Source organism: Pristiophorus japonicus, chromosome 12 (genome assembly GCF_044704955.1).
Source record: "Pristiophorus japonicus isolate sPriJap1 chromosome 12, sPriJap1.hap1, whole genome shotgun sequence".
NCBI classification, from domain to species: Eukaryota; Metazoa; Chordata; class Chondrichthyes; family Pristiophoridae; genus Pristiophorus; species Pristiophorus japonicus.
The window spans coordinates 28,995,127-29,022,452 of NC_091988.1; the positions used below are offsets into that span (position 1 = coordinate 28,995,127).

Here is a 27,326-nt window from a genome sequence, read left to right on the forward strand (position 1 = left end):
GTCTCGGAACTGCGCGCCTTTCTCGGTCTGCTCAATTACTTTGGGAACTTTATGCAGAACTTGAGCCCGCTGCTGGAGCCTCTCCACGTGCTACTCAGAAAGGGGTGCGATTGGTTTTGAGGGGACGCCCAAGAACGCGCCTTCAATAAGGCACGCAACCTTCTATGTTCCAACAGTGTTTTAGCCTTTTTTGACCCAGGTAAAAAGCTAGTTCTTACATGTGATGCATCAGCGTATGGGGTCGGGTGCGTTTTACAGCATGTCAATGATGCGGGTAAATTACAACCCATTGCTTATGCCTCCAGGTCACTTTCACGGGTGGAGCGTAGGTACGGTATGGTTGAGAAGGAGGCGCTCGCGTGCGTTTATGGTGTCAAAAAATGCACCAATACCTTTTTGGGGCCAAGTTCACGTTAGAAACCGACCACAAACCCCTCACATCCCTGCTATCCGAGTGCAAGGCAATAAACGCCAATGCCTCGGCGCACATTCAGCAGTGGGCACTCATGCTGCTGGCTTATGACTACACAATAAGGCACAGACCAGGCACAGACAACTGTACCGACGCGCTTAGCAGGCTACCCCTGGCGACCACGGAAGGGTCCGACGAACAGGACTGTGAGATGGTTATGGCAATCAATGCCTTTGAATCCACAGGTTCGTCCATGACAGCTTGCAAAATCAGAGCCTGGACGACCAGCGACCCCACGTTATCCTTAGTCAAAAGATGTGTTTTAACTGGTGACTGGGCAGAGGCTCGCAATGCCTGCCCCGAGGAGATCAAACCTTTTCATAGGCGCATGCATGAACTATCACTACAGGCAGACTGCCTGATGTGGGGCAGCCGAGTAGTTATGCCTTTGCGAGGCAGAGAGGCATTTGTCCAGGAGCTCCACCGTGAGCACCCGGGGATCATCCTTATGAAGGCCATAGCCAGATCCCACATCTGGTGGCCTGCCATTGACGCGAACTTGGAGCTCTGCGTCCGGCGGTGCACCATTTATGCCCAACTCAGTAATGCCCCTAGGGAAGCCCCCCTAAGCCCCTGGCCCTGGCCCACCAAACCATGGTCTATGTAGACTATGCAGGCCCATTCATGGGCAAAATGTTCCTCGTAGTCGTCTATGCATTTTCAAAGCGGATCGAGTGCACCATTTTAAATTTGAGCACCACCTCCACCACTGTGGAGAGCCTTAGAACCATGTTTGCAGCGCACGGAATTCCTGACATATTGGTCAGTGATAATGGTCCGTGTTTCACCAGCGCAGAATTTCAAGATTTTATCGTTGACCACGGCATAAATCATGTTAAGACGGCACCATTCAAGCCGGCCTCCAATGCCAGGCAGAGCGAGCAGTGCAAATCGTTAAACAAGGCATGCTAAAAATCCAAGGTCCCACGCTGCAGAGCCGCCTGTCGCGACTGCTGCTAGCATACAGATCTCGTCCGCATTCGTTGACTGGGGTTGCCCCAGCGCAACTATTGATGAAAAGGACCTTAAAGACTAGGCTCTCGTTAATCCTCCCAGACATGCATGAAATTGTAGAGGCAAAGCGCCGGAAGCTAACTGAGTACCATGACCGAAATTCGAGGGGGAGGTGGAATGAGATAGGGGACAAAGTGTTTGTGCTAAACTATGGCAGGGGTCCCAAATGGCTTTCAGGGACAGTAACAGGCAAGGAAGGAAACAGGCTACTGGTTGTACAAATGGACAATGGCCAAACCTGCCAGAGGCATGTAGACCAAGTAAAAAGTAGATTCACCAACAACACTGCTGAACCAGAGGCAGACTACAATGTGGAACTCACACCACATCTGGTGGACAGACAGCCCAGGCGAGATATCAGCAATCATACTGAACGAAACAGACAGCCCAGGCGAGATACCAGCAATCACACCGAAAGAAAAACGGGCACCAAGGCAAACAACTGAATCACAACTAAGACGCTCCACGTGAGAGCGTAGACCACCTGAGAGACTGAATCTATAAAGACAATAAGATCTTGGGGGAGGGTGATGTCATGTATCTCACACTACTGTATATAACTGTATCTTACCATGCTATACATGACTGTAACTAGTGTAACCACAAGCATACTTTACCACCAGGGGTGCACTTGCAGGAGACTGCATCCCAGAGTACTTAAGGAGGTGGCCTTGGAAATAGTGGATGCGTTGACAGTCATTTTCCAACATTCCATTGACTCTGGATCAGTTCCTATGGAGTGGAGGGTAGCCAATGTAACCCCACTTTTTAAAAAAGGAGGGAGAGAGAAAACAGGGAATTATAGACCGGTCAGCCTGACATCGGTAGTGGGTAAAATGATGGAATCAATTATTAAGGATGTCATAGCAGTGCATTTGGAAAGAGGTGACATGATAGGTCCAAGTCAGCATGGATTTGTGAAAGGGAAATCATGCTTGACAAATCTTCTGGAATTTTTTGAGGATGTTTCCAGTAGAGTGGATAAGGGAGAAGCAGTTGATGTGGTATATTTGGACTTTCAGAAGGCGTTCGACAAGGTCCCACACAAGAGATTGATGTGCAAAGTTAGAGCACATGGGATTGGGGGTAGTGTACTGACATGGATTGAGAACTGGTTGTCAGACAGGAAGCAAAGAGTAGGAGTAAATGGGGACTTTTCAGAATGGCAGGCAGTGACTAGTGGGGTACCGCAAGGTTCTGTGCTGGGGCCCCAGCTGTTTACACTGTACATTAATGATTTAGATGAGGGGATTAAATGTAGTATCTCCAAATTTGCGGATGACACTAAGTTGGGTGGCAGTGTGAGCTGCGAGGAGGATGCTATGAGGCTGCAGAGTGACTTGGATAGGTTAGGTGAGTGGGCAAATGCATGGCAGATGAAGTATAATGTGGATAAATGTGAGGTTATCCACTTTGGTGGTAAAAACAGAGAGACAGACTATTATCTGAATGGTGACAGATTAGGAAAAGGGGAGGTGCAAAGAGACCTGGGTGTCATGGTACATCAGTCATTGAAGGTTGGCATGCAGGTGCAGCAGGCGGTTAAGAAAGCAAATGGCATGTTGGCCTTCATAGCAAGGGGATTTGAGTACAGGGGCAGGGAGGTGTTGCTACAGTTGTACAGGGCATTGGTGAGGCCACACCTGGAGTATTGTGTACAGTTTTGGTCTCCTAACCTGAGGAAGGACATTCTTGCTATTGAGGGAGTGCAGCGAAGGTTCACCAGACTGATTCCCGGGATGGCGGGACTGACCTATCAAGAAAGACTGGATCAACTGGGCTTGTATTCACTGGAGTTCAGAAGAATGAGAGGGGACCTCATAGAAACATTTAAAATTCTGACGGGGTTAGACAGGTTAGATGCAGGAAGAATGTTCCCAATGTTGGGGAAGTCCAGAACCAGAGGTCACAGTCTAAGGATAAGGGGTAAGCCATTTAGGATCGAGATGCGGAGGAACTTCTTCACCCAGAGAGTGGTGAACCTGTGGAATTCTCTACCACAGAAAGTTGTTGAGGCCAATTCACTAAATATATTCAAAAAGGAGTTAGATGAGGTCCTTACTACTAAGGGGATCAAGGGGTATGGCGAGAAAGCAGGAATGGGGTACTGAAGTTGAATGTTCAGCCATGAACTCATTGAATGGCGGTGCAGGCTAGAAGGGCCGAATGGCCTACTCCTGCACCTATTTTCTATGTTTCTATGTTTCTATACCTGTTCCACACAGGTATATAAAGGCAGGTCTCAGGCAAGTGTGGCACTCGAGAGCTGTGAAATAAAGTTGCAGGTCCAGAGTGACCTTGACTTCAGCATATAAGTCTGTACTGCAGGGTCAGGACTTTAAAGTGCTGACAGCAGATTTGAAAGGACGGGTAACTATACCTGTGAAGGAGCCATTTACAGTATCAGCTCGCATAGGTGCCAGGAAGGGAAGTTAGGTGATCAGTTTAGTGCTAATAGGGTTGAGAGAGCAAAAGCTGGATGTCTTGGAGAAGTTGTGCTCAGCGAGGGCATGACGAGAGAGAGGAGGGAAACGAGAGAAAGATGCGAGTTCAGGGCAAGAACGAGGGGAACCTTGGCTTGGTGGGCAAGAGGAAGGAGGGATGTGGCTGAGGCAGCTGAACAGATGGTCTCAATCTTCATGTCAAAGAAGTCCATGAGCTTCTTGTACTTGTTGGTTGTGATGGTGGAGGGGACAGGGGAGTGGTAGAAAAAATAAGCCAGTGGTTATCTTTATATTCCAAGATAATCCTAGAATAGGTTGCAGTTTTAGCAGAAGAATGCGAGGCCCAATAGTGCTTGATTTTTCTTTTCCAGCCAGATCTGACGATGAATGGTTACACCAGTACGTTAAAATCTGCGTCCCTTGGATTTAAGGGAGCAAAGGGTGCAAGAGAGTAAGGGTTCAAATGGGGACAAGGGCATCAAAGGTAGAAGTGGGGAGGTCAGTAGCTGCAGAAGTATCATGGCAAACAGAGGGCCAAGACTAGACAGTTAAGTGTTTCAAAGTGCTGTTATAAGTGAATTACAGAGAATATACAGCACAGAAGCAAGCCATTCAGCCTAACCACTCAATGCTCCACTCGAGCCTTCTCCTCTTTCCTCATGTAAATCAATCAGCATTACCTTTTATTCCCTTCTCCCTCATGCGAGGCCCATTGGGGAAGAGTGACCATAATATGGGAGAATTCTTCATTAAGATGGAGAGTGACACAGTTAATTCAAAAACTAGGGTCCTGAACTTAAAGAAAGGTAACTTTGATGGTATGAGACATGATTTGGCTAGGATAGACTGGCGAATGATACTTAAAGGATTGACGGTGGATAGGCAATGGCAGACATTTAAAGATCGCATATGTTAAGTCCTGACTCTAATGTACTGACTTACACGAGACACATGCTGAAGTCAAGGTCACTCAGGACCTGCACCTTTAATTCCAGCTCTCTAGTCCTGCACTTGCCTGAGACCTCCCTTTATATACCACAGTGGGACAGGTATGGAGTGTCTCCTGCAAGTGCACCCCTGGTAGTAAGGTATGCTTATTGTTACAGGTCATATCCTGTTAGAGTCATCTATAGCATGGTAAGATACAATTATATACAGTAATGTGAGATACATGACATCACCCTCCCCCAGGGTTTTATTGCCTTTATAGATTCAGTCTCTCAGGTGGTCTGCGCTCTCATGTGGAGCGTCTTAGTTGTGGTTCAGTTATTTGCCTTGGTGCCTGTTTTTCGTTCGGTGTGATTGCTGGTATCTCGCCTGGGCTGTCTGTTTCGTTCGGTGTGATTGCTGGTATCCCGCCTGGGCTGTCTGTTGAGACTGCCCTTTCCTCAGGTTGTTCCACCTGTCTGTCCACCAGGTGTGATGTGAGTTCCACATTGTAGTCTGCCTCTGGTTCTTCAGTGTTATCAGTGAATCTACTTTTTACTTGGTCTACATGCCTCCGGCAGGTTTGGCCATTGTCCATTTGTGCAACCAGTAGCCAGTTTCCCTCTTTGTCTGTTACTGTCCCTCAAGCCATTTGGAAACCCGGCCATAGTTTAGCACAAACACTTTGACCCCTATCTCATTCCACCTCCTCCTCGAATTTTGGTCATGGTACTCAGTTAGCTTTTGACGCTTAGCCTCAACAATTTCATGCAATTTCAATTGTAAGGAAAGACATTAGCTTGGATGATGTGGAATTGGTATGGGTGGAGCGACGGAATACCAAGGGGCAGAAAACGCTAGTGGGAGTTGTGTACAGACCTCCAAACAGTAATAGTGATGTTCGGGAGGGCATCAAACAGGAAATTAGGGGTGCATGCAATAAAGGTGCAGCAGTTGTCATGGGTGACTTTAATATGCATATAGATTGGGCTAACCAAACTGGAAACAATACGGTGGAGGAGGATTTCCTGGAGTGCATAAGGGATGGTTTTCTAGACCAATATGTCAAGGAACCAATTTGGGGGGAGGCCATTTTAGACTGGGTGTTGTGTAATGAGAGAGGATTAATTAGCAATCTCATTGTGCGAGGCCCCTTGGAAAAGAGTGACCATAATATGGTGGAATTCTACATTAGGATGGAGAATGAAACAGTTAATTCAGAGACCATGGTCCAGAACTTAAAGAAGGATAACTTTGAAGGTATGAGGCGTGAATTGGCTAGGATAGATTGCCGAATGATACTTAAGGGGTTGACTGTGGATGGGCAATGGCAGACATTTAGAGACCGCATGGATGAACTACGACAATTATACATCCCTGTCTGGCGTAAAAATAAAAAAGGGAAGGTGGCTCAACTGTGGCTATCAAGGGAAATCAGGGATAGTATTAAAGCCAAGGACGTGGCATACAAATTGGCCAGAAATAGCAGCGAACCTGGGGACTGGGAGAAATTTAGAACTCAGCAAAGGAGGACAAAGGGTTTGATTAGGGCAAGGAAAATAGAGTACGAGAGGAAGCTTGCAGGGAACATTAAAAATGGACTGCAAAAGCTTCTATAGATATGTAAAGAGAAAAAGGTTAGTAAAGACAAACGTAGGTCCCCTGCAGTCAGAATCAGGGGAAGTCATAACTGGGAACAAAGAAATGGCAGACCAATTGAACAAGTACTTTGGGTCGGTATTCACGAAGGAGGACACAAACAACCTTTCGGATATAAAAGGGGTCAGAGGGTCGAGTAAGAAGGAGGAACTGAGGGAAATCCTTATTAGTCAGGAAATCGTGTTGGGGAAATTGATGGGATTGAAGGCCGATAAATCCCCAGGGCCTGATGGTCTGCATCCCAGAGTACTTGAGGTGGCCTTGGAAATAGCGGGTGCATTGACAGTTATTTTCCAACATTCCATAGACTCGGGATCAGTTCCTTTGGAGTGGAGGGTAGTCAATGTAACCCCACTTTTTAAAAAAGGAGGGAGCGAGAAAACAGGGAATTATAGACCGGTCAGCCTGACATCAGTAGTGGGGAAATTGATGGTATCAATTATTAAGGATGTCATTGCAGCGCATTTGGAAAGAGGTGACATGATAGGTCCAAGTCAGCATGGATTTGTGAAAGGGAAATCATGCTTGACAAATCTGGAATTTTTTGAGGATGTTTCCAGTAGAGTGGACAAGGGAGAACCAGTTGATATGGTGTATTTGGACTTTCAGAAGGCTTTCGACAAAGTCCAACACAAGAGATTAGTGTGCAAAGTTAAAGCACATGGGATTCGGGGTATTATGCTGACATGGATTGAGAACTGGTTGGCAGACAGGAAGCAAAGAGTAGGAGTAAATGAGTACTTTTCAGAATGGCAGGCAGTGACTAGTGGGGTACCGCAAGGTTCTGTGCTGGGGCCCCAGCTGTTTACACCGTACATTGATGATTTAGACGAGGGGATTAAATGTAGTATCTCCAAATTTGCGGATGACACTAAGTTGGGTGTCAGTGTGAGCTGCGAGGAGGATGCTATGAGGCTGCAGAGTGACTTGGATAGGTTAGGTGAGTGGGCAAATGCATGGCAGATGAAGTATAATGTGGATAAATGTGAGGTTATCCACTTTGGTGGTAAAAACAGAGAGACAGACTATTATCTGAATGGTGACAGATTAGGAAAAGGGGAGGTGCAACGAGAACTGGGTGTCATGGTACATCAGTCATTGAAGGTTGGCATGCAGGTACAGCAGACGGTTAAGAAAGCAAATCACATGTTGGCCTTCATAGCGAGGGGATTTGAGTACAGGGGCAGGGAGGTGTTGCTACAGTTGTACAGGGCCTTGGTGAGGCCACACCTGAAGTATTGTGTACTGTTTTGGTCTCATAACTTGAGGAAGGACGTTCTTGCTATTGAGGGAGTGCAGTGAAGGTTCACCAGACTGATTGCACTGGGATAGTAGGGACGTGAGGGGTTTGTGGTCGGTTTCTAATGCAAACTTGGCCCCGAAAAGGTATTGGTGCATCTTTTTGACACCGTACACGCACGCGAGCGCCTCCTTCTCAACCATACCGTACCCGCGCTCCGCCCGCGAAAGTGACCTGGAGGCATAAGCAACGGGCTGCAATTTACCCGCATCATTGACATGCTGTAAAACGCACCCGACCCCATATGCTGACGCATCACACGTAAGGACTAACTTTTTACCTGGGTCAAAAAAGGCTAAAACACTGTTGGAACATGAAGGTTGCGTGCCTTATTGAAGGCGCATTCTTGGGCGTCCCCCCAAAACCAATCGCACCCCTTTCTGAGTAGCATGTGGAGAGGCTCCAGCAGCGTGCTCAAGTTCTGCATAAAGTTCCCAAAGTAATTGAGTAGCCCGAGAAAGGCGCGCAGTTCTGAGACATTCCGGGGCCTGGGTGCCAGGCGAATCGCTTCGGTTTTGGATTCGGTTGGGCGGATTCCATCAGCGGCAATCCTTCTGCCCAAAAATTCAACCTCAGGCATGAGAATCGGACACTTGGATTTCTTAACTCTTAGGCCTACCCGATCCAATCGACTTAGTATTTCCTCAAGATTGCGGAGATGAGAGTCGGTGTCCCTGCCCATGATGAGTATGTCAGCTTGAAACACAACCTTCCCCGGGATGGACTTGAGCAGATCATGAAGGAAGAAATAGCGGGACATCTAGATAGGAATAGTGCAATCAAGCAGACGCAGCATGGATTCATGAAGGGGAAATCATGTTTAACTAATTTACTGGAATTCTTTGAGGATATAACGAGCATGGTGGAAAGAGGTGTACCGATGGATGTGGTGTATTTAGATTTTCAAAAGGCATTCGATAAGGTGCCACGCAAAAGGTTACTGCAGAAGACGCGTAGTCAGAGGAAATGTATTAGCATGGATCGAGAATTGGCTGGCTAACAGAAAGCAGAGAGTCGGGATAAATGGGTCCTTTTCGGGTTGGAAATCGGTGGTTAGTGGTGTGCCACAGGGATTGGTGCTGGGACCACAACTGTTTACAATATACATAGATGACCTGGAAGAGGGGACAGAGTGTAGTGTAACAAAATTTGCAAATGGCACAAAGATTAGTGGGAAAGCGGGTTGTGTAGAGGACACAGAGAGGCTGCAAAGAGATTGAGATAAGTTAAGCGAATGGGCTAAGGTTTGGCAGGTGGAATACAATGTCGGAAAGTGAGGTCATCCACCTTGGGGAAAAAAAAACGGTAAAAGGGAATATTATTTGAATGGGGAGAAATTACAACATGCTGCGGTGCAGAAGGACCTGCGGGTCCTTGTGCATGAATCCCAAAAAGTTTGTTTGCAGGTGCAGCAGGTAATCAGGAAGGCGAATGGAATGTTGGCCTTCATTGCGAGAGGGATGGAGTACAAAAGCAGGGAGGTCCTTCTGCAACTGTATAGGGTATTGGTGAGGCCGCACCTGGAGTACTGCATGCAGTTTTGGTCACCTTACTTAAGGAAGATATACTGGCTTTGGAGGGGGTACAGAGACGATTCACTAGGCTGATTCCGGAGATGAGGGGGTTACCTTATGATGATAGATTGAGTAGACTGGGTCTTTACTCGTTGGAGTTCAGAAGGATGAGGGGTGATCTTATAGAAACATTTAAAATAATGAAAGGGATAGACAAGATAGAGGCAGAGAGGTTGTTTCCACTGGTCGGGGAGACTAGAACTAGGGGGCACAGCCTCAAAATACAGGGGAGCCAATTTAAAACCGAGTTGAGAAGGAATTTCTTCTCCCAGAGGGTTGTGAATCTGTGGAATTCTCTGCCCAGGGAGGCAGTTGAGGCTAGCTCATTGAATGTATTCAAGTCACAGATAGATAGATTTTTAACCAATAAGGGAATTAAGGGTTATGGGGAGCGTGCGGGTAAGTGGAGCTGAGTCCACGGCCAGATCAGCCATGATCTTGTTGAATGGCGGAGCAGGCTCGAGGGGCTAGATGGCCTACTCCTGTTCCTAATTCTTATGTTCTTACTTATGTTCTAGGCTGCAGGACGACTTGGAGAGGTTAGGTGCATAGGCAAATACATGGCAGAATGCAGTATAATGTAGATGAATGTGAGGTTATCAACTTTGGTGGTAAAAACAGGAAGGCAGATTATTATCTGAATGGTAACAGATGAATAAAAGGTGAGGTGCAGCGAAACCTGGGTGTCATGGTACATCAGTCATTGAAAGTTGGCATACAGGTACAGCAGACGGTGAAGAAGGCAAATGGCATAGCGAGAGGATTCGAGTATAGGAGCAAGGAGATCTTACTGCAATTGTACAGGGCCTTGGTGAGGCCACACTTTGAATATTGTGTACAGTTTTGGTCTCCTAATCTGAGGAAGGACATTCTTGCTATTGAGGGAGTGCAGCGAAGGTTCACCAGACTGATTCCCGGGATGACAGGACTGACATATGAAGAAAGACTGGATCGACTAGGCTTATATTCACTGGAATTTAGAAGAATGAGAGGGGATCTCATAGAAACATATAAAATTCTGACGGGACTGGACAGGTTAGATCAGGAAGAATGTTCGCGATGTTGGGGAAGTCCTGAACCAGGGATCACAGTCTAAGGATAAGGGGTAAGCCATTTAGGACCGAGATGAGGAGAAACTTCTTCACTCAGAGAGTTGTGAGCATGTGGAATTCTCTATCACAGAAAGTTGTTGATGCCAGTTCGTTAGATATATTCAAAAGGGAGTTAGATGTGGCCCTTACGGCTAAAGGGATCAAGAGGTATGGAGAGAAAGCAGGAATGGGGTACTGAGGTGCATGATCAGCCATGATCATATTGAATGGTGATGCAGGCTCGAAGGGTCGATTGGCCTACTCCTGCACCTATTTTCTATGTTTCTACATGCTTATCTAGCCTCTCCTTAAATGCAATTATACTATTCCCTGTGTTACCGAGTTCCCCAGTCTCACCACTCTCTGGGTAAAGAAGTTCTTTCTGAATTCCCTATTTGATTTCTTGGTGACTATCTTATATTGATGGCCTCTAGTTTTGCTCTTTCCTACAAGTGGAAATATTAACTCTATATCTACTCTATCAAAACCTTTCATAATTTTAAAGACCTCTATTAGGTCACCCCTCAGCCTTCTTTTGTCAAGAGAAAAGAGATTCAGTCTGTTCATCCTTTCCTGATAGTATAAAGAAATTATCAGAGATGACCTTATCTGCAATTGAGACGATGGAAATATAGAGGACATGTGAGCTAGCAAGGTCGAGATGGTGGCCGTGAATATGGATAGGAGAGTTTATATGGAGGGAGAGGTTAAAGGAGAACAGGAGGGCAGTGGGCTCAGAGCAGAGAGGGCAAGTTGAGTTGAGATGGAGATTGAAATCACTCGGATGAAAAGAAGCTCAGTGCAGAGATTGAATGAGGAAAGCAGTGAAGATATCTCGGTGAGAAACTTAGTGTGATACTAGGGCGAGCGGTAGGCAATGAGGATTTTTGAAGGCGAGAGTAAAACAAGGTGAAGTGCTCAAAGGAGGCAAAGGCAAGGTCAGTCCAAGTTAAGGACTGCAGTGTTTGGGCAAGGCATGTGGTGGAAGGTATAGCCAGGCGGGGAAACTTAAGTAAGGAAAAAGGTGTCGTCACCTATGAACCAAGTTTCCATCAAGGCCATGATGTCAATCCAATCAGCCATATTGGGTCATGAATCGCAAAGACCTTGTTCACAAGGACGAATATTCAGGAGGGAGACGCAGAGAGGGGCAGTGATTGTTGATCTGCTGGCAAAGCCCACAGGGTCAGCGGTGGGAGGGCTGAGTGGGACGGGAAGCAAGTTGGTAAGATGGGCTGTGTGGGCAAATCGGTGAGAGAATAGCATGGGGCAACTGGGGTTAATGCTCATCAGGTGGTAGAGACGAATGCCTTGATGAGCTCTTTGGAGAATGCTGAGAGAGGCACAGAGGAAAGCTGTGAGCTTATCCAAAAAGGGAGTCAAGTCTGGGACAGTGGTAGGAGAGTAGAAAGGTAAAGGAATAGTGAAAGTTTGGGATAGGGGTTTGAAGGGGGTGGTGGGGGTGGGGAGAAATGAAAGGAGGCATGACTGGTTAACAGGAAAAGGAGAAGAGAGGAGAGAGGGGCCCAAGAGGAGTAAAGGTAAGGGAAAGAAAAAGGGAAGTAGAAGTAATAAATTTGGGTCTGGAGCGGCAGCCAAAAGCACATGTGAATAAATACAGGGAAACTCAAGCTACAAAGACATAATAAAGATTAGGATAGATATGTTCTATTTGTAAGTGGAAAATAGGGATGAGACAATAATAGAGTCCAAAGTTAAAGTCAGAGGTCACGTGGTGGGATGAAATTGATTTGTAAATAGGATGGAGTCAGCTTTGAGCAACGACGAACTGATGTCCAGGTTCTAGGACAGGTGTGGAGGGCAAGTGCATCCAGGAGCTGTTTGATTGGCAGAGTATCAGTGGGAAATGGAGAGCCAAGGAGATATGGAGGATTCACCATGAGCCAGCATAGGTTGATCCAGGCGTCCAGCAGAGGTGAGTGGTGACCTTGGTGATCAGTACCGCACACCAAGGGATCCAGTAAACCAGTGGGGGGATAAATGGAGTCAGCAACAATAAACTCACGTTGGTGGATTTCAAGAAGGCAGTGACATAAAAAATTGTTCTGACTTTGCATTCCTGCCTATAGCAGCAAAAGCGCAGTCATTGGTGGCTGAAAAGGTTTCAATCAAGCAAGTAGGCAAGCTGCCTCGTGGACCTCTTGCTCTCGTACCCCTGCCTTTTCTGAAATTGAAAGAGTTTTTTGAGCACTGTCTCCACCACAGCTTTTTCAGCAGAATTAAACTTTTTTATTTAAATATGCCATCATAAGTACCCAACAGTTGGTGCATGTTTTTTTAAATCTTGCAAACATATTTTTAACTTGACCAATTTGATACTGATATATAAAAGGAATACCACTCTGGAAACGCTAACAAGTTGTTTGATTGCAGTGCGACCAGGAAGAGGTGGGTATGGGTGTCATCATTTTTGCCCACTGTTTTCTCTGTTCTGTTGGTGAAACTGTCTCGGGTAAAAAGGTGTGTCACGTTTTAGGATTATTTGACCATTTTTCCATAGAAATGCTATTGGATTAAGCTTGTTGTTTCCACAAAGATGGTAAACGGTAAGCAATTCATGTCTTGCCTTGGCAATCAATAGACAGCTAACACCCTTCTGCTAGACATCGGTGAATACATGTATTCACGATGTATTCACCGAGGCACATGAAAGCATGGCTCTTACGCTTAACATCCGTAAGACAAAGGTCCTCCACCAGCCTGTCCTCGCTACACAGCGCTGCACAGCACTGCCCCCCAATCATCAAGATTCAAGGCGGACCCTCGACAACGTGGACCACTTCCCATACCTCGGGAGCCTCCTGTCAACAAAGGCAGACATTGATGCGGAGATTCAACATCGCTTCCAGTGGCCAGTGCAGCCTTCGGCCGCCTGAAGAAAAAAGTGTTCAAAGACCAGGCCCTCAAACCTATCACCAAGCTCATGGTCTACAGGGCTGTAGGAATACCCGCCCTCCTGTATGGATCAGAGACATGGACGACTTACAGAAGACACATCAAATCGCTGGAGATATATCACCAACGATGTCTCCGTAAGATCCTGCAAATCCCCTGGGAGTACAGATGCACCAACATCAGTGTCCTCGCCCAGGCTAACATCCCCAGCATTGAAGCACTAACCACACTTGATCAGCTTCGTTGGGCAGGCCACTTAGTCCACATGCCAGACACAAGACTCCCTAAGCAACTGCTCTATGCGGAGCTCCTTCATGGCAAACGAGCCAAAGGTGGGCAGCGGAAACGTTACAAGGGCACCCGCAAAGCCTCCCTGATGAAGTGCGACATCACCACTGACGCCTGGGAGACCCTGGCCGAAGACCGCCCTTGGTGGAGAGAGTGCATCCAGGAGGGCCTTGAGCTCTTCAAATCTCAATGCTGCGAGCGTGAAGAGGTCAGACGCAGGCAGCGGAATGAACGTGTGGTAAATCAGTGCCACCCCCCTTCCCCCGCCGAATGTCTGTCCCATCTGTGACAGGGTCTGTGGCTCTCATGTTGGACTGTTCAGCCACCAAAGAACTCACTTTAGGAGTGGAAGCAAGTCTTCCTCGATTCCAAGGGACTGCCAATGATGATGACTCTGCTAGAAAGACTCAGGCCCCAGGTGCTTGGCAGGGGGGAAATCTGATACCCTTAAGACTGAGTTATACCTGAATATATATCTGGTGATCAAGTCCAGATGATAGTATACCTGACCCAAGCATATAATTTAAGTGAAGCAAGCTACTTCCCATTCACTTCCATCATACAGAATTCTTGATTCTTGCACAGAAGGTTTCTAGGATCAGTTTCTTAATTCTTTGCAGAATAAATATGGAGATAGCAGCACATTTCAGAAGAATGATCCAATTTCTGCATCAAATGTTTATTAAGTGCCTTCTGTTTAAGAATGAATTGCTCAATACAATGATTCAACTTGGGTTTTTTCATTCAGTTTATTATAATGCTGACTCATTTCATCAGAAACTCGTGGGCCTGAAATTGATGAAGGCCCCCGCCCGCCCAAGTGCCACCCAAAAGACTGCCGATGGTCGGCAAGGTCTCTGACGGTACTTTCGGCGGGATTTTCATCGGAGAGGTCCCTCGAAGGTCGGTGGGCGGCAAATGAGCGACTTACGCTGCCAATCTGGGCAGCAGCCGACAAGAGCTCCCATTCTCGGCGGCAAAAGCGTTTGCCGCCCAAGTGCTGCCGAGGATGGAGTCGGGCCCATGGAGGGTCGAAGATCTGAAACCATAAAGAAAACGATCTGAAGACCTTCAGGAGACCAAATTATAAAAAGGTACTAACCTTTTTTTCACCATCTTCCTACCTACCGTCGGAGACAGACCAGCCTCCAGCCAGCGGTCCACCCCCATTCTGCCGCTGACTTCCGCCCACATGAATATCGCAGCTCGGCGAGCGGGAGGTCAATTGTGCGACTCGGCCATCCGCTGACGTCGGCGGGCGCTTCCCGGCGGCGCTCTCCTCCAGCCCGCTCCAGGCCACGTCGAAAGTGGCACTGGGCGGTTCAACCAGATGAATGTCGGTGGCAGTGGGCAGTAAGTTCTTTAATTTCAGGCCCTATGTGTTTATCAGTATTCAGTGCATTAAGTAGATACACAACAGACCATTTTTTAAATGCAACTGTTCAATCATTTCAAACCTAGATAGTTTTTTGATTTGTGAAGAATATCATTCTAACACAACCTTTTGGGCTAGAAATTTGTTATAGCTAATAAATGGGCAGTGTTTAGACTAAAAATGGTTCAGTAGCATTTGTTAAAAATCGTCTGGGCTGCATGCAAAAAATCATCCTCACTCCTCATTAAAATGATTGAGGTCTTGATTCTCATTTAAAAACTCAAGCTCATTGGTCCAGCTTTTCAGTGCAACGCCAATGTCGAGGGCAGTCTAAACACAAGTTAATTGCCACAGACTTTTTTCACTACTTAAAGGGGAAGTTCATTGATGCTGCAGCACATCATTCTCAGCATTGTTGGGTGTGCAGCTGCCTCAACAACCATAAGGAGAAGGACAAGGAGAAGTAGCACTTAAGTAACAGATTGTCGCCCCAGGGAGAGAGCCCGGGGGGTTTCCGATGAAGCTTTGGAGGTTTGGTTTTAGCAGTGGCGAGAAGGCAGGTGGTCCTGTACCTGGAAACTGGCAGGAGGCCCTCACCACAAGTCTGCCGGATTATGCGGAGGGAGGTGGCTCACCACATCACGGGCAGCACCGTGGTCCCCAGGACTCACACCCAGTGCAGGAAGTAGTTTAACAATCTTACATGGGTCGTCAGGGTGAGTGAAGGCTTCAACAAATGCTGCGTACCATCATCTGTACCGCCAGCTTCACACAGCTCAATGCACCATACCCCCAGCACTCGCCCAGCAACACTCACACCCACATTTCGTACCTTGCAGACAATGACAGCTATTCAACTATGACAGCCACAAGGGTCATTAGTTATTAGAATTCATGCGATATGTGTGAAATGTTTAGATAAATTTATCAATTGTGCTTGGAATATTTTGTGCTCTCTCATTTCACCTTTGCGCCCAAGAGGACGCTATGATAATGGCGTGAGACAGGGATGGTATGATGGGGATGTAGTGAGTTACAGGGATTTGGGGTTTCATTAATGAAGTCACAGACAGCCCATCCGGAAGGCCGATTGTCTCGCAGTCTCCGCCTTCCCTCCTGTTCCTCCTCTTCCTTGTCCTCCTCGTCCTCTTGCTCCTCGTCTTCTTCCTCGTCTTCTTCCTTCTTACCCTCGTCATCCTCCTGAGGTGGTCCTGTAATCTATGCTGGCAAGGACTGTGCCCTCATGATGGCCAAGTTGTGGAGCATAAAGCAGACCACTGCAAAATTGGACACCTGCTCCGACATGTACTGGAGGATTCCTCCCAAGCGGTCAAGCAGCAGAACTGTTGCTTCAGTAGGCTGATGGTGTGCTCGATGATGTTCCTGGTGGCAGCATGGCTCTCTTTATATGAATGCTGGCAAGGGCTGCGCCCTCAAGATGGCCAAGTTGTGGAGCATAAAGCAGACCACTGCAAAATGGGACACCTGCTCAAGTGTTGAGATTGCGGAGGGGAGTCATGAGCCAGATGGAGAGCGAATAGCCCGTGTCTCCGAGCAGCCGCCCGCGAGCTTGATGTGGTGGCTAGAAGAGTTCTGGCACACCTGTTTAGCACAGAATGAAGACATCATAGCAGCTGCCAGGATAGCGGGCATTGACGTTGAGGATTTGCTATGTGTGATCCCACACCAACTGCACATTAAGTGAGTGGAAGCCTTTGTGGTTATGGAAGATCTCAGGATTGTTATGCGGTGCCTGCAAAGCCATGTGGATGGAGTCAATGGCACCCTACGACATTGGGAAGCCCGCTATCCAGGCAAAGCCACATGCTACATGCACGCTCGTCCTGCTTCTCTCTGATGATTGGGAAGCCAATATAGTCCCTTCTCCTGCTGTAGAGAGCCTCAGTGACCACCCGGATGCAACGATGAATGGTGAATTTGAGATGTTAGATATGTTTCCTGCTGCAGATTGGAAGGATCTGCAGGTGAAGAAATTGAGGACTCCTGACGTTTAGCAAGTGTTGTAGATTGAAGCTTTTCAGAAATAATTAACAAGTTTTGTTCTTAATGTACAGCCACGCTAACTTCAAAACCCTGTCAAGTGCGAGTAATTGGCGGGGATCCCTTTTTAAATAGCATCGCAGGAGCCAGGGTCTTGCTGCTGCTTGTCACCTCAACCTGTCATTGCTTTCTCTAGCCAGTACGTTCAATGGCCAAAACGAAGTTGGGAGATCGGGCATCAAGTGAGCGTTGCCATCACAATCTACTTGATTGCAATGTCCCTGTTGTTTGAGTTTACCGGCAACGCTACTGGCAAGACGGATGTGGCGTACGGCACTGAAACCACCATCAGCTGGTGGTAGAGCTCTGAATGCTGTTTTAGCGCCATCTTGTAGCGTTTCTTCACCTTTAAATAATACTTTAATGTTTAACACCAAGTAGGCTAGCAATCAATCTGTACAGGAAATGAAGAAACAGAAAATTGAAAACTGGCTACTTCTTGTAATAGCTTCAAAATATATCCTGAGCATAAATTGCAAGACATTCATATTTCAACACATGCTGCAAGATTATTTTTCAAGGTTTAAAATTGGATTGCCCTACAGTTGCCCCAGTATTCTTTTTAGTTCCATATGTGGATAGGATCAGATTCCACATGACTTGCACCAAAAATACTCTCCTTTTGATGCTCCTTGACTGGGTAGACTCAGACTGATAAGTAGATTCAACATGTTTGATCAGGTGTGTCGGGCATCACGTGCTGTGAACCTTGGAATGCTATAGGATGTGCTTGACACCACAAAGCACAAAATATCAATATGTGCAGACATAGTGATTCCCATTGATTTCAGTGGCAGATAAGTAAAATACGCAGTCCAGATTTGTACTTATTTAAGATGGCCTAAGTAAATTGTAGTGATGGCTGGAGTAACTGATGATAAAAATGAATGTGCCAAAAGTGTGAATTTTAAAGTTGGGAGGGACAGCTATGTAGGCTATAACAACAGTGGAGCAGAATCATAGGAATTTACAGCACAGAAGGAGGCCATTCGACGTGTCGTGTTGGCCGAAAAGCGCTATCCTGTCTAATCCCACTTTCATCTCTTGGTCCGCAGCTTTGTAGATTATGACACTTCAAATGCATATCCAAATACTTTTTAGCTGTGATGAGCATTTCTGCCTCTACCACCCATTCAGGCAGTGAGTTCCAGACCCCCACCACCCTCTGTGTGAAAAAAGTTCTCCTTAACACCCCTCTAATCCTACGACCAATTACTTTTAATCTATGCCCCCTGGTTATTGATCTCTCTGCTGAGGGAAATAAGTCCTTCCTATCCACTCTTTCTAGGCACGTCATAATTTTATACACCACAATCAAGTCTCGCCTCAACCACCTCTGTTCCAAAGAAAATACCCCCAATCTATATAATCTTTCCTCATATTCCTAAAATTCTCCAGTACTGGTAACATCCTTGCCAATGATCTCTGTACCCTCTCGAATGCAATCACTTCTTTCCTGTAATGTGGTGACCAGAACTCTATACAGTACTCTAGCTGTAGCCTAACTAGTGTTTTATCCAGTTCAAGCATAACCTCCCTGCTCTTATATTCTATGCCGCAGCTAATAATGGAAAGTATCCCATATACCTTCTAACTACCTTATCTACCTGTCCTGTCCTGCTACCTTCTGCTATCTGTGGACATGCACTCCAAGGTCCCTCTGTTCCTCTACACTTCTCAATATCCTACCATTTATAATGTATTCCCTTGCCTTGTTAGCCCTCCTCAAATGCATTACAAATTCATAAACAGAAAGGCAATGGCCCCAAGTTTCCACACGCGGCAAAACAGGCGCCCCTCCGAGCTGGGCGCCCGTTTTTCGCGCCGAAAACGGCGCCTGAAAATAAACACGGTATTCTCGAGCGCCTTGCAGCTCGATGTCGGCTTGGCGCGGCGCACAGGGGGCGGAGCCTACCACTCGCGCCGATTTTGTAAGTAGGAGGGGGCGGGTACAATTTAAATGAGTTTTTTTGGTGCCGGCAACCCTGCGCGTGCGCGTTGGAGCGTTCGCGCATGCGCAGTCTGAAGTAAACATTGGCACTAGGCCATTTTAAAAAGTGCTGCAGAAAAAGTGAAAATTTGTTTATTGATATTTCTGTGTGTGAGGGAGTGCATTCTGTAATTAAAGATAGACTGTGATAAACGGGACACGTGTTTGAGACTATTCAAATTTTTTGTAGCTGTTCAATTTTTAAAATTTTTTAATAAAACCATATTGCCCTTCCATGATCAGCACTGAGGCTTCCTGCAGCTTTCTCCCCCTGCCGTCCGTCGGGCCCAACGGCAAACGGCTGCCTGAAGCACTCAGGCTTCTTGCAGCTTTCTCCCTCCCCCTGCCGTCGGTCAGTCCCGATGGCAAACCGCTGCCTGAAAAGCCTGCCTGAAGCACTTTCACACAGGTAGGAACATGGTTTATTTAATCTTTTCTTTGCTTATAAATGTTTATTCAGGTTGGATTTATTTGTATAATATTTGTATAAGTATAAATAAGGATTTATTGTAGAATTTAATGACTTCCCTCCCCCCCCCCACCTCGTTCCCGACGCCTAATTTGTAACCTGCGCCTGATTTTTTAATGTGCAGACAAGGTTTTTTCAAGCCTACAAAAATCTTCACTTGCTCCATTCTAAGTTAGTTTGGAGTACGTTTTCAATGTGGAAACTTTCAAATCAGGCGTCAGTGGTCGGACACGCCCCCTTTTGAAAAAAAAATTCTGTTCAAAAGTGAAACTGTTCTACCTGACTAGAACTGCAGAAAACTTAAATGTGGAGAATTGCGATTTCTAAGATACTCCGTTCTCCACCAGTTGCTCCTAAAAATCAGGAGCAAATCATGTGGAAACTTGGGGCCTATGTGTTGAAGTAAACTGGAGAGCGTGCATATCATGTAGAAGTGGGTCATACTTTTATGATACGTACTTAAGTTATTTAAATGGCAGCATCAATGTATATTTCTGTGGTTCTGCTCACATCCAGGAAGATGCTTGGCTTTATAGCTAAGGAGAAAAAGTGGTGGGCATCAAGAGAAGGGACAAAAAGAAAGGTTTTGAAAACAACAAGGAATGTGACAAAGCAGAGCGATCTAAAGAGAATTCTAAAGAGTGGCAATGTATGGCTGAAAGATTAACCACCAAGTTTGAAGCGGAGGGAGGTAGGGTCAAGAAGTAACCCAATGTTACGGGGTAGATGATGCAACTGGAGACATATGACTAGAGATGATTTGTAACCTAGAATGGGAAGGCCATGACATTATTTGAAAGTGAGGATGAGGATCTTGATTGCAAGTTTTTTTAAATGCAAGTTGTTGAATTTGAATTGCTGGGACACAGGAGCCAATGGAACTTGGAAAGGTCAGAGGTAATGGGAAACTGGGGCTTGGTACAGGTGACAATGCAGTGTTCAGTTTTCTGAATGAATTGTGATTTGTGGATGATTAATGTAGGAAGGTTATCTAGAATTATTGGCTCCAAATGTCCCCAACCCCTTTTTTTTGGCGCACTCTCCCGAGATGCGGCGACTTTGTGTGCTGGAAACGGCGCCGAAAAACATACTCACGATTCTGGCCGCTCTGCTGTGTGTCCCAGGTCCTGGCGCGGCGCTCCTCGTGAAGTGGGGGATGGAGCTACAGCCCTGCGCCTAAAACAGTGCCGGCAGCTGCGCGCGTGCGCAGTAGGGCAGTCACGCATGCGCAGTAGCTCCGTCCCATGATTGTGAGGATGATGCCTGCACGACGCATCCAGCCCCTATCCCAGGCCGAATGACCTGCCGCACAGGCCGACCCCTGAGGGCTGCAAGAAACAGGTTGGTGCGACTGAGTTTTGATCGGGGCGACAGAGAGGGGGGAAGAGGTTGGTCATCTTTGGCTGCAGTCTAGTGGTTTGGACCAAGGATAGCTTGTCGTGCAGCGACGTCGCTTGCCATGCTGGGCTGGCTTTACGTTCGTTTCACTGGGTGGCGGTCTTGTCATGTTAAAGAAGCACATATACAGTGACAGCCATGTGCTTAACCTACATCCCATCCTGTGTATCAATAAATAACCAGCAGCATGCAATTAGGTTGTATTACAAATAATTTATGTGTGAAATTCTTTGAAGATGTCAGTGTGCAAAGATGTTTAGAATCATAGTGCCGTGTGTTGCGCTGGACCTGTGTCCTTCCACACGTGGCCTGCCTGGCTCTAGCACACTTGCCGACCGTTGAGCATGCGCCCAAGTCAGTCCGATCTCCGATCTCCTTTCAGGGCTAACTGGGTCGTCTGCGGTCCCTCACATGAGGGAGCCGAAGCCCCATGCCTCTGATGTCAGGCTGCCGTTTTTAAAGCCTGACCAAAAACACGAAAAATGGGCAAAAAGGGGAAAAAATTCCCGCCCGAAAAGGGTTGAAAGTCGATGGGGTGGCAGCCGTGTTCTCCTTCCCCTATCCCGGGCCGAAGGGACTTCTACACGGCCAGCCATGCCGAGTTTAGTTGAAGGTAGGATTTACTGCAGCTCTTTATTTGTTAATTTAATTATTTACTTCAGTTCTTTAGTTTTTATTGAATGGTTATTACTGCTTGTGCTTTGTTTGGTGCTTGGTGGGGCTTGAAATGTTGTTACTTGCACCGATTCCTGAACTGTAAGTAAGGTCTTTCTGTGCAGACAAAAGTGGACACATTCGCTGCCCTAAGTTAGTTTAGTACAACTTTTTTCTGACCAAATTGGCATAAATGGTGTAAGTGGCTTGGATCGCCCCCTTTTGAAAAAAAAACTGACTTAAAAAAAAACCTAACTAACTCATTTACACTGGTGCAAATTAAATGGCCATATTTGCAGCTAAAAGGGTACACCAGAAAAATCAAGTTACACCAAAAAAAACGGTGCAACTCATGGGGAAATGTGGGCCCATAGACTAGTACAGTACAGGATGATGCCATTTGGCCCATCGGGTCTGTGCCGGCTTTTTTCCCACTTCTCCACTCTCACATAGAAACATAGAAAGTAGGTGCAGGAGTAGGCCATTCAGCCCTTCGAGCCTGCACCACCATTCAATATGATCATGGCTGATCATGCAACTTCAGTTTCCCATTCCTGCTTTTTCTCCATACCCCTTGATCCCTTTAGCCGTAAGGGCCACATCTAGCTTCCTTTTGAATATATCTAACGAACTGGCCTCAACAACTTTCTGCGGTAGAGAATTCCACAGGTTCACAATTCTCTGAGTGAAGAAGTTTGTCCTCATCTCAGTCCGAAATGGCTTACCCCTTATCCTCAGACTGTGACCCCTGGTTCTGGACTTCCCCAACATTGAGAACATTCTTCCTGCACCTAAACTGTCCAATCCCGTCAGAATTTTATATGTTTCTATGAAATCCCCTCTCACTCTTCTAACTTCCAGTGAATATAAGCCTGGTCGATCCAGTCTTTCTTCATATGTCAGTCCTGCCATCCCGGGAATCAGTCTGGTGAACCTTTGCTGCACTCCTTCAATAGCAAGAATGTCCTTCCTCAGATTAGGAGACCAAAACTGCACACACTACTCAAGGTGTGGTCTCACCAAGACCCTGTACAACTGCAGTAAGACCTCCCTGCTCCTATACTCAAATCCCCTCGCTATGAAGGCTCGCATGCCATTTGCTTTCTTTACTGCCTGCTGTACCTGCATGCCTACCTTCAATGACTGATGTACCATGACACCCAGGTCTCGTTGTATCTCACCTTTTATTAATCTGTCACCATTCAGATAATAATCTGCCTTCCTGTTTTTTCCACCAAAGTGGATAACTGCACACTTATCCACATTGTACTGCATCTGCCATGCATTTGCCCATTCACCTAACCTGTCCAAGTCCCCCTGCAGCCTCCTAGCATCCTCCTCGTAACTCGCACTACCATCCAGCTTAGTGTCATCTGCAAACTTGGAGATAATACATTCAATTCCTTCCTCTAAATCATTAATGTATATTGTAAATGTATAATACAGCTGCGGTCCCAGCATTGAACCCTGTGGCACCCCAGTAGTCACTGCCTGCCATTCTGAAAAGGACCCGTTTATTCCCACTCTTTGCTTCCTGTCTGCCAACCAGTTCTCTATCCACGTCAATACATTACCCCCAATACCATATGCCTTAATTTTGCACACTAACCTCTTGTGTGGGACCTTGTCAGAAGCCTTTTGAAAGTCCAAATACACCAGACCACATCCACTGGTTCTCCCTTATCCACTCTACTAGTTACATCCTCAAAGAATTCTAGAAGATTTGTCAAGCATGATTTCCCTTTCATAAATCCATGCTGACTTGGACCGATCCTGTCACTGCTTTCCAAATGCGCTGCTTTTACATCTTGAATAATTGATTCCAGCATTTTCCCCACCACCGATGTCAGGTTAACCAGTCTATAATTCCCTGTTTTCTCTCTCCCTTCTTTCTTAAAAAGTGGGGTTATATTAGCTACCCTCCAATCCATAGGAACTGAACCAGAGTCCATGGAATGTTGGAAAATGACCACCAATGCATCATCTATTTCTCGGGCTACTTCCTTAAGTACTTTGGGATGCAGCCTATCAGGCCCTGGGAATTTATCGGCCTTCAGTCCCTTCAATTTCCCTAATATCATTTCCTGACTTAATACGGATTTCCCTCAGTTCCCCCTTCTTGCTAGACCCTCGGTCCCCTAGTATTTTCGGGAGGTTATTCGTGTCTTCCTTTGTGAAGACAGAACCAAAGTATTTGTTCAATTGGTCTGCCATTTCCTTGTTCCCCATTATGAATTCACCTGATTCTGACTGCAAGGAACCTACATTAGGCTTCACTAATCTTTTTCTCTTCATGTATCTATAGAAGCTATTGCAGTCAGTTTTTATGTTCCTTGCAAGCTTACTCTCATACTCTATTTCCCCCTCCTAATTAAACCCTTAGTCTTCCTCTGCTGAATTCTAAATTTCTCCCAATCCTCAGGTTTGCTGCTTTTTCAGGCCAATTTATATGCCTCTTCCTTGGATTTAACACTTTCCCTAATTTCCCTTGATAGCTGCGGTTGAGCCACCTTTCCAATTTTATTCTTACACCACACAGGGATGTACAATTGTTGTAGTTCATCCATCGTTCCCCAAAGCCCTGCAGTTTTATCTTCTTCAAGTATTTTTCTAATTCCCTTTTGAAAGCTAATATTGAATTATTTAATCTCCAACCCATCAGGCTGTACATTCCAAATCCTAACCACGCGCTATGTGAAAATGTTTTCCTCATGTTGCTTCAAGCTCTTTTGTCAACCACCTTAAATCTGTGCCCTCTGGTTATCAGTCAGCCATTGGAAACAGTTTATCTTTATTTACTCTGTCTGAATCCTTCATCTCCTCCCATGGCCTTTTCTGCTGTAAGAACAACTCAAGTTTCTCTAGTCTATCCATGTAGCTGCAATCCTCATCCCTGAAACCATTCTACAAGAGCACTGAAGAAGAGTATCCTCAAGATCATAAAAGCATAGACTCGGGTTTAAGCAGGAGAGTGAAATATATCCTGAAAATCCGGCTTCCCCAGGTCTGTATGGAGTTTCTACGGACCCAGGAAAGCATCGGAAAAGCCGGTTTTCAGCGCACAATACGCATGCGCTGAAAACTGGCTTTTCTGAGAGATCCTCCGTATCTCGGGAGCGAGGACATTTGCACGGGCAAGATTGCAGGATTTATCCATATTTTGCCCAGCAAATGTCCTCAAAATTCTTGCGTCTGTTAAAAGCATTGTAAAATAACATTTTAAAAACACACTTTATTGTTAAAAACCCTCCGACTACGGTAAATTTATTTAAAACCATAATTTAAAAAACTTTTTTAAAAATCGGAGAAATATATATTTTTTAAATACATAAATAACTTTAATTTAAATTAATAAAAATATGTTGTGCATTTTTTCTATCTTATTATTGGTTATGTGTATTTTGGGTTTTTTTCCAACTTATGGAGTTCCCATTATTATGAATGAGAATATACTATACATGATTGGCTGCCCAGAGCCATGTGACTCCAGCTCCAGGCCTGCGCACGTCCCAATGCGCGTCGCAGCGCGTGCACGATCAGAGGAGGCCTCAAGACCGGGATCTCGCATGGGCGCAGCGGCTTCAGGTAGGTGCGCTTCTTTTTTCTAGATTCCAGTCGAACGCCCACAGGAAGGAGAAACCGGGATTTCTGGGCCATGGAGGTGGAAGAAAGCAGTATCGGTGACAGATACGGGAGCAAAAACTTGTCTCGCTCAAATGGCCCACAGAGAATCCACAGATCTTGACTAATTCTGAAGATGCAATGGGGAGATCAATGGATTCAAGGCCAGAGACACACAGGTGATAGATAGCAGGAGCCAGAGGACAGCTCTGCCAACATTAAACTGAAGAAATGTTTTTCTCATTAAGGTCTTTATTTTGGAGCAGCATTTGGATAGTGTAAAGTTTAGATCAGTGGAGAACGTGGACGGTAAAGCAGGTGTTGTTAGTGTGCATGTGGAGGTTAAAATTGTCATAATATCAAATAATAGAAAATGGAAACGTGAAATGTTAGGACTTACAGAAAAGTAAGTTGACACTGGAGCAAACTGCAATGGCTGAGAATATTTGAATACATTTATAACAGAAAGCAGATTACAGACCAATTGAGACAATGAAGGATGAAAAAGAAACAATAGTTGGCGAGGCTAATGATCTATCCAGACTTCAATATTTTTCCATAGTGGACCATTGCAATGATGTAATAGCAAGCTGCAGTACAGATTGATGCAGGTCTGAATCATCCCAGAATTACCCACAAAACAAGTTCCGGATTTTAATAAGGTGGTCCGGAGGAAGCAGCAAGTGTGTGTGAGATACTTGCCTACCAGGATGGAGTGAAAGTTGATTGTGATTCAATCAAAGTTGCACTTGCCTACCTCTGAAAAAGATCACTAAGTAGAATTGATAAGGGAGTGGATGGTATGCTGTAGGAGGACAGAGAAGCAGAAAAATAAATGCTACAGTGGTGCTGTATTTTTCTTTTCCACTGGCTTGTGCCACAGAGAAGTCAGATGCAGGTTTAACTCCACAATTTCCTACTAAATTCTTGAATGCAGCTATGATGTCAAGAAGAGAAGACAAGTTGAGGCAGGAAGCTTCTCTGCAGGCTTCGAGGGGGCAGGAAAGGGTATGAGGGGTCCGAAACGTGAATCAAAATAATTGATTTTGGCACATTAGCGAGACAATATCATGACTTCCTGCATCCAGTTTGAAGGGTTTTGATATGATGGATGTTCAGCAGCTACTTGTGCAAAATCAGAAGAATCTGAGCATGTGATTACAGTTAAAATTCTTCTTTCAGATAGGAGATTGTTGAAGAATGCAGCTTTTCTGACATCTTAAGGGAGAGAGCGAGAGTACTTTATATTAAAAATAGTTCCCCTGCGATTCCCTTATTTTTGACGATTCGTGGAGTTTACAACAAGAGATTCCAACTTTATTTTCTGCTGATGATGAGCATTTCTAAGGAAGCTTACTTAAAGGATCCATCAACAAATGGCAGCTTTTGTTGGCTGATCAGCAGCTGTAATTGACAGACAGTGAAGAATTTGGCATGTCATCTACTGCTTGCACCTAAAGAGGAAAGTGCATCAGTGGGGAGTTCAATGATGAGAAAATGTAAATTTAAAGCTCATCATAAGAATGCTTTGCAATGTAAAGCTTGTTTTTAATGTTTGATTGATATGAACTGTTTGTTTTTAAATACTTGGGAAAATGTGTCAGAAATATTTCACCACATTGGAGGCACAGAACCACTAACTAGAAAGGTGTCAACAATGTTAGTTGGATTATTGAATGGGGGGATGCTATGTCTGCTACATTCTTTTGGTGATGAATTCTGGTGCAGCCACATCATTATTACTGTGTTTTTTGCTTGTTAGGAATATAACTGGCTAAACTATCAGCCAAAGGATATGAGTGAATCTGATGAAGCAAAGATGCTGGCTAGTTTACGAAGACAGCAACTTGAAGAAATGGAGGATGATGGGAAGACAAACCATTTGAATGCAGTTCAGCTTGGTTATTGTGTTTACGGTGATGATAGCATCAGCACAAGCAGTGATGATACAAGCATCTGGAGTACCCAGCACACAGGACCAGTGAGTCTGACAGAACGGCTTAATAAATTGTTCAAATGTGCATTTACATTCGGTCTTGCAGTTATGCGTGTTATATGTCCGCACATAGCAAT

At 45.7% G+C, this 27,326-nt stretch overlaps 1 protein-coding gene across 3 annotated transcripts in view; it reads left to right on the forward strand.

Annotated features, from left to right (window-relative positions):
• cfap20dc (CFAP20 domain containing) overlaps positions 1–27,326 on the forward strand; it is a 635,198-nt gene that overhangs the window by 478,088 nt on the left and 129,784 nt on the right. For all 3 annotated transcript variants that reach the window (XM_070895235.1, XM_070895233.1, XM_070895234.1), the window contains exon 14: positions 27,016–27,234. In XM_070895235.1, the coding sequence (XP_070751336.1) occupies positions 27,016–27,234 (219 nt within the window). The remainder of the gene's footprint in view (positions 1–27,015; positions 27,235–27,326) is intronic.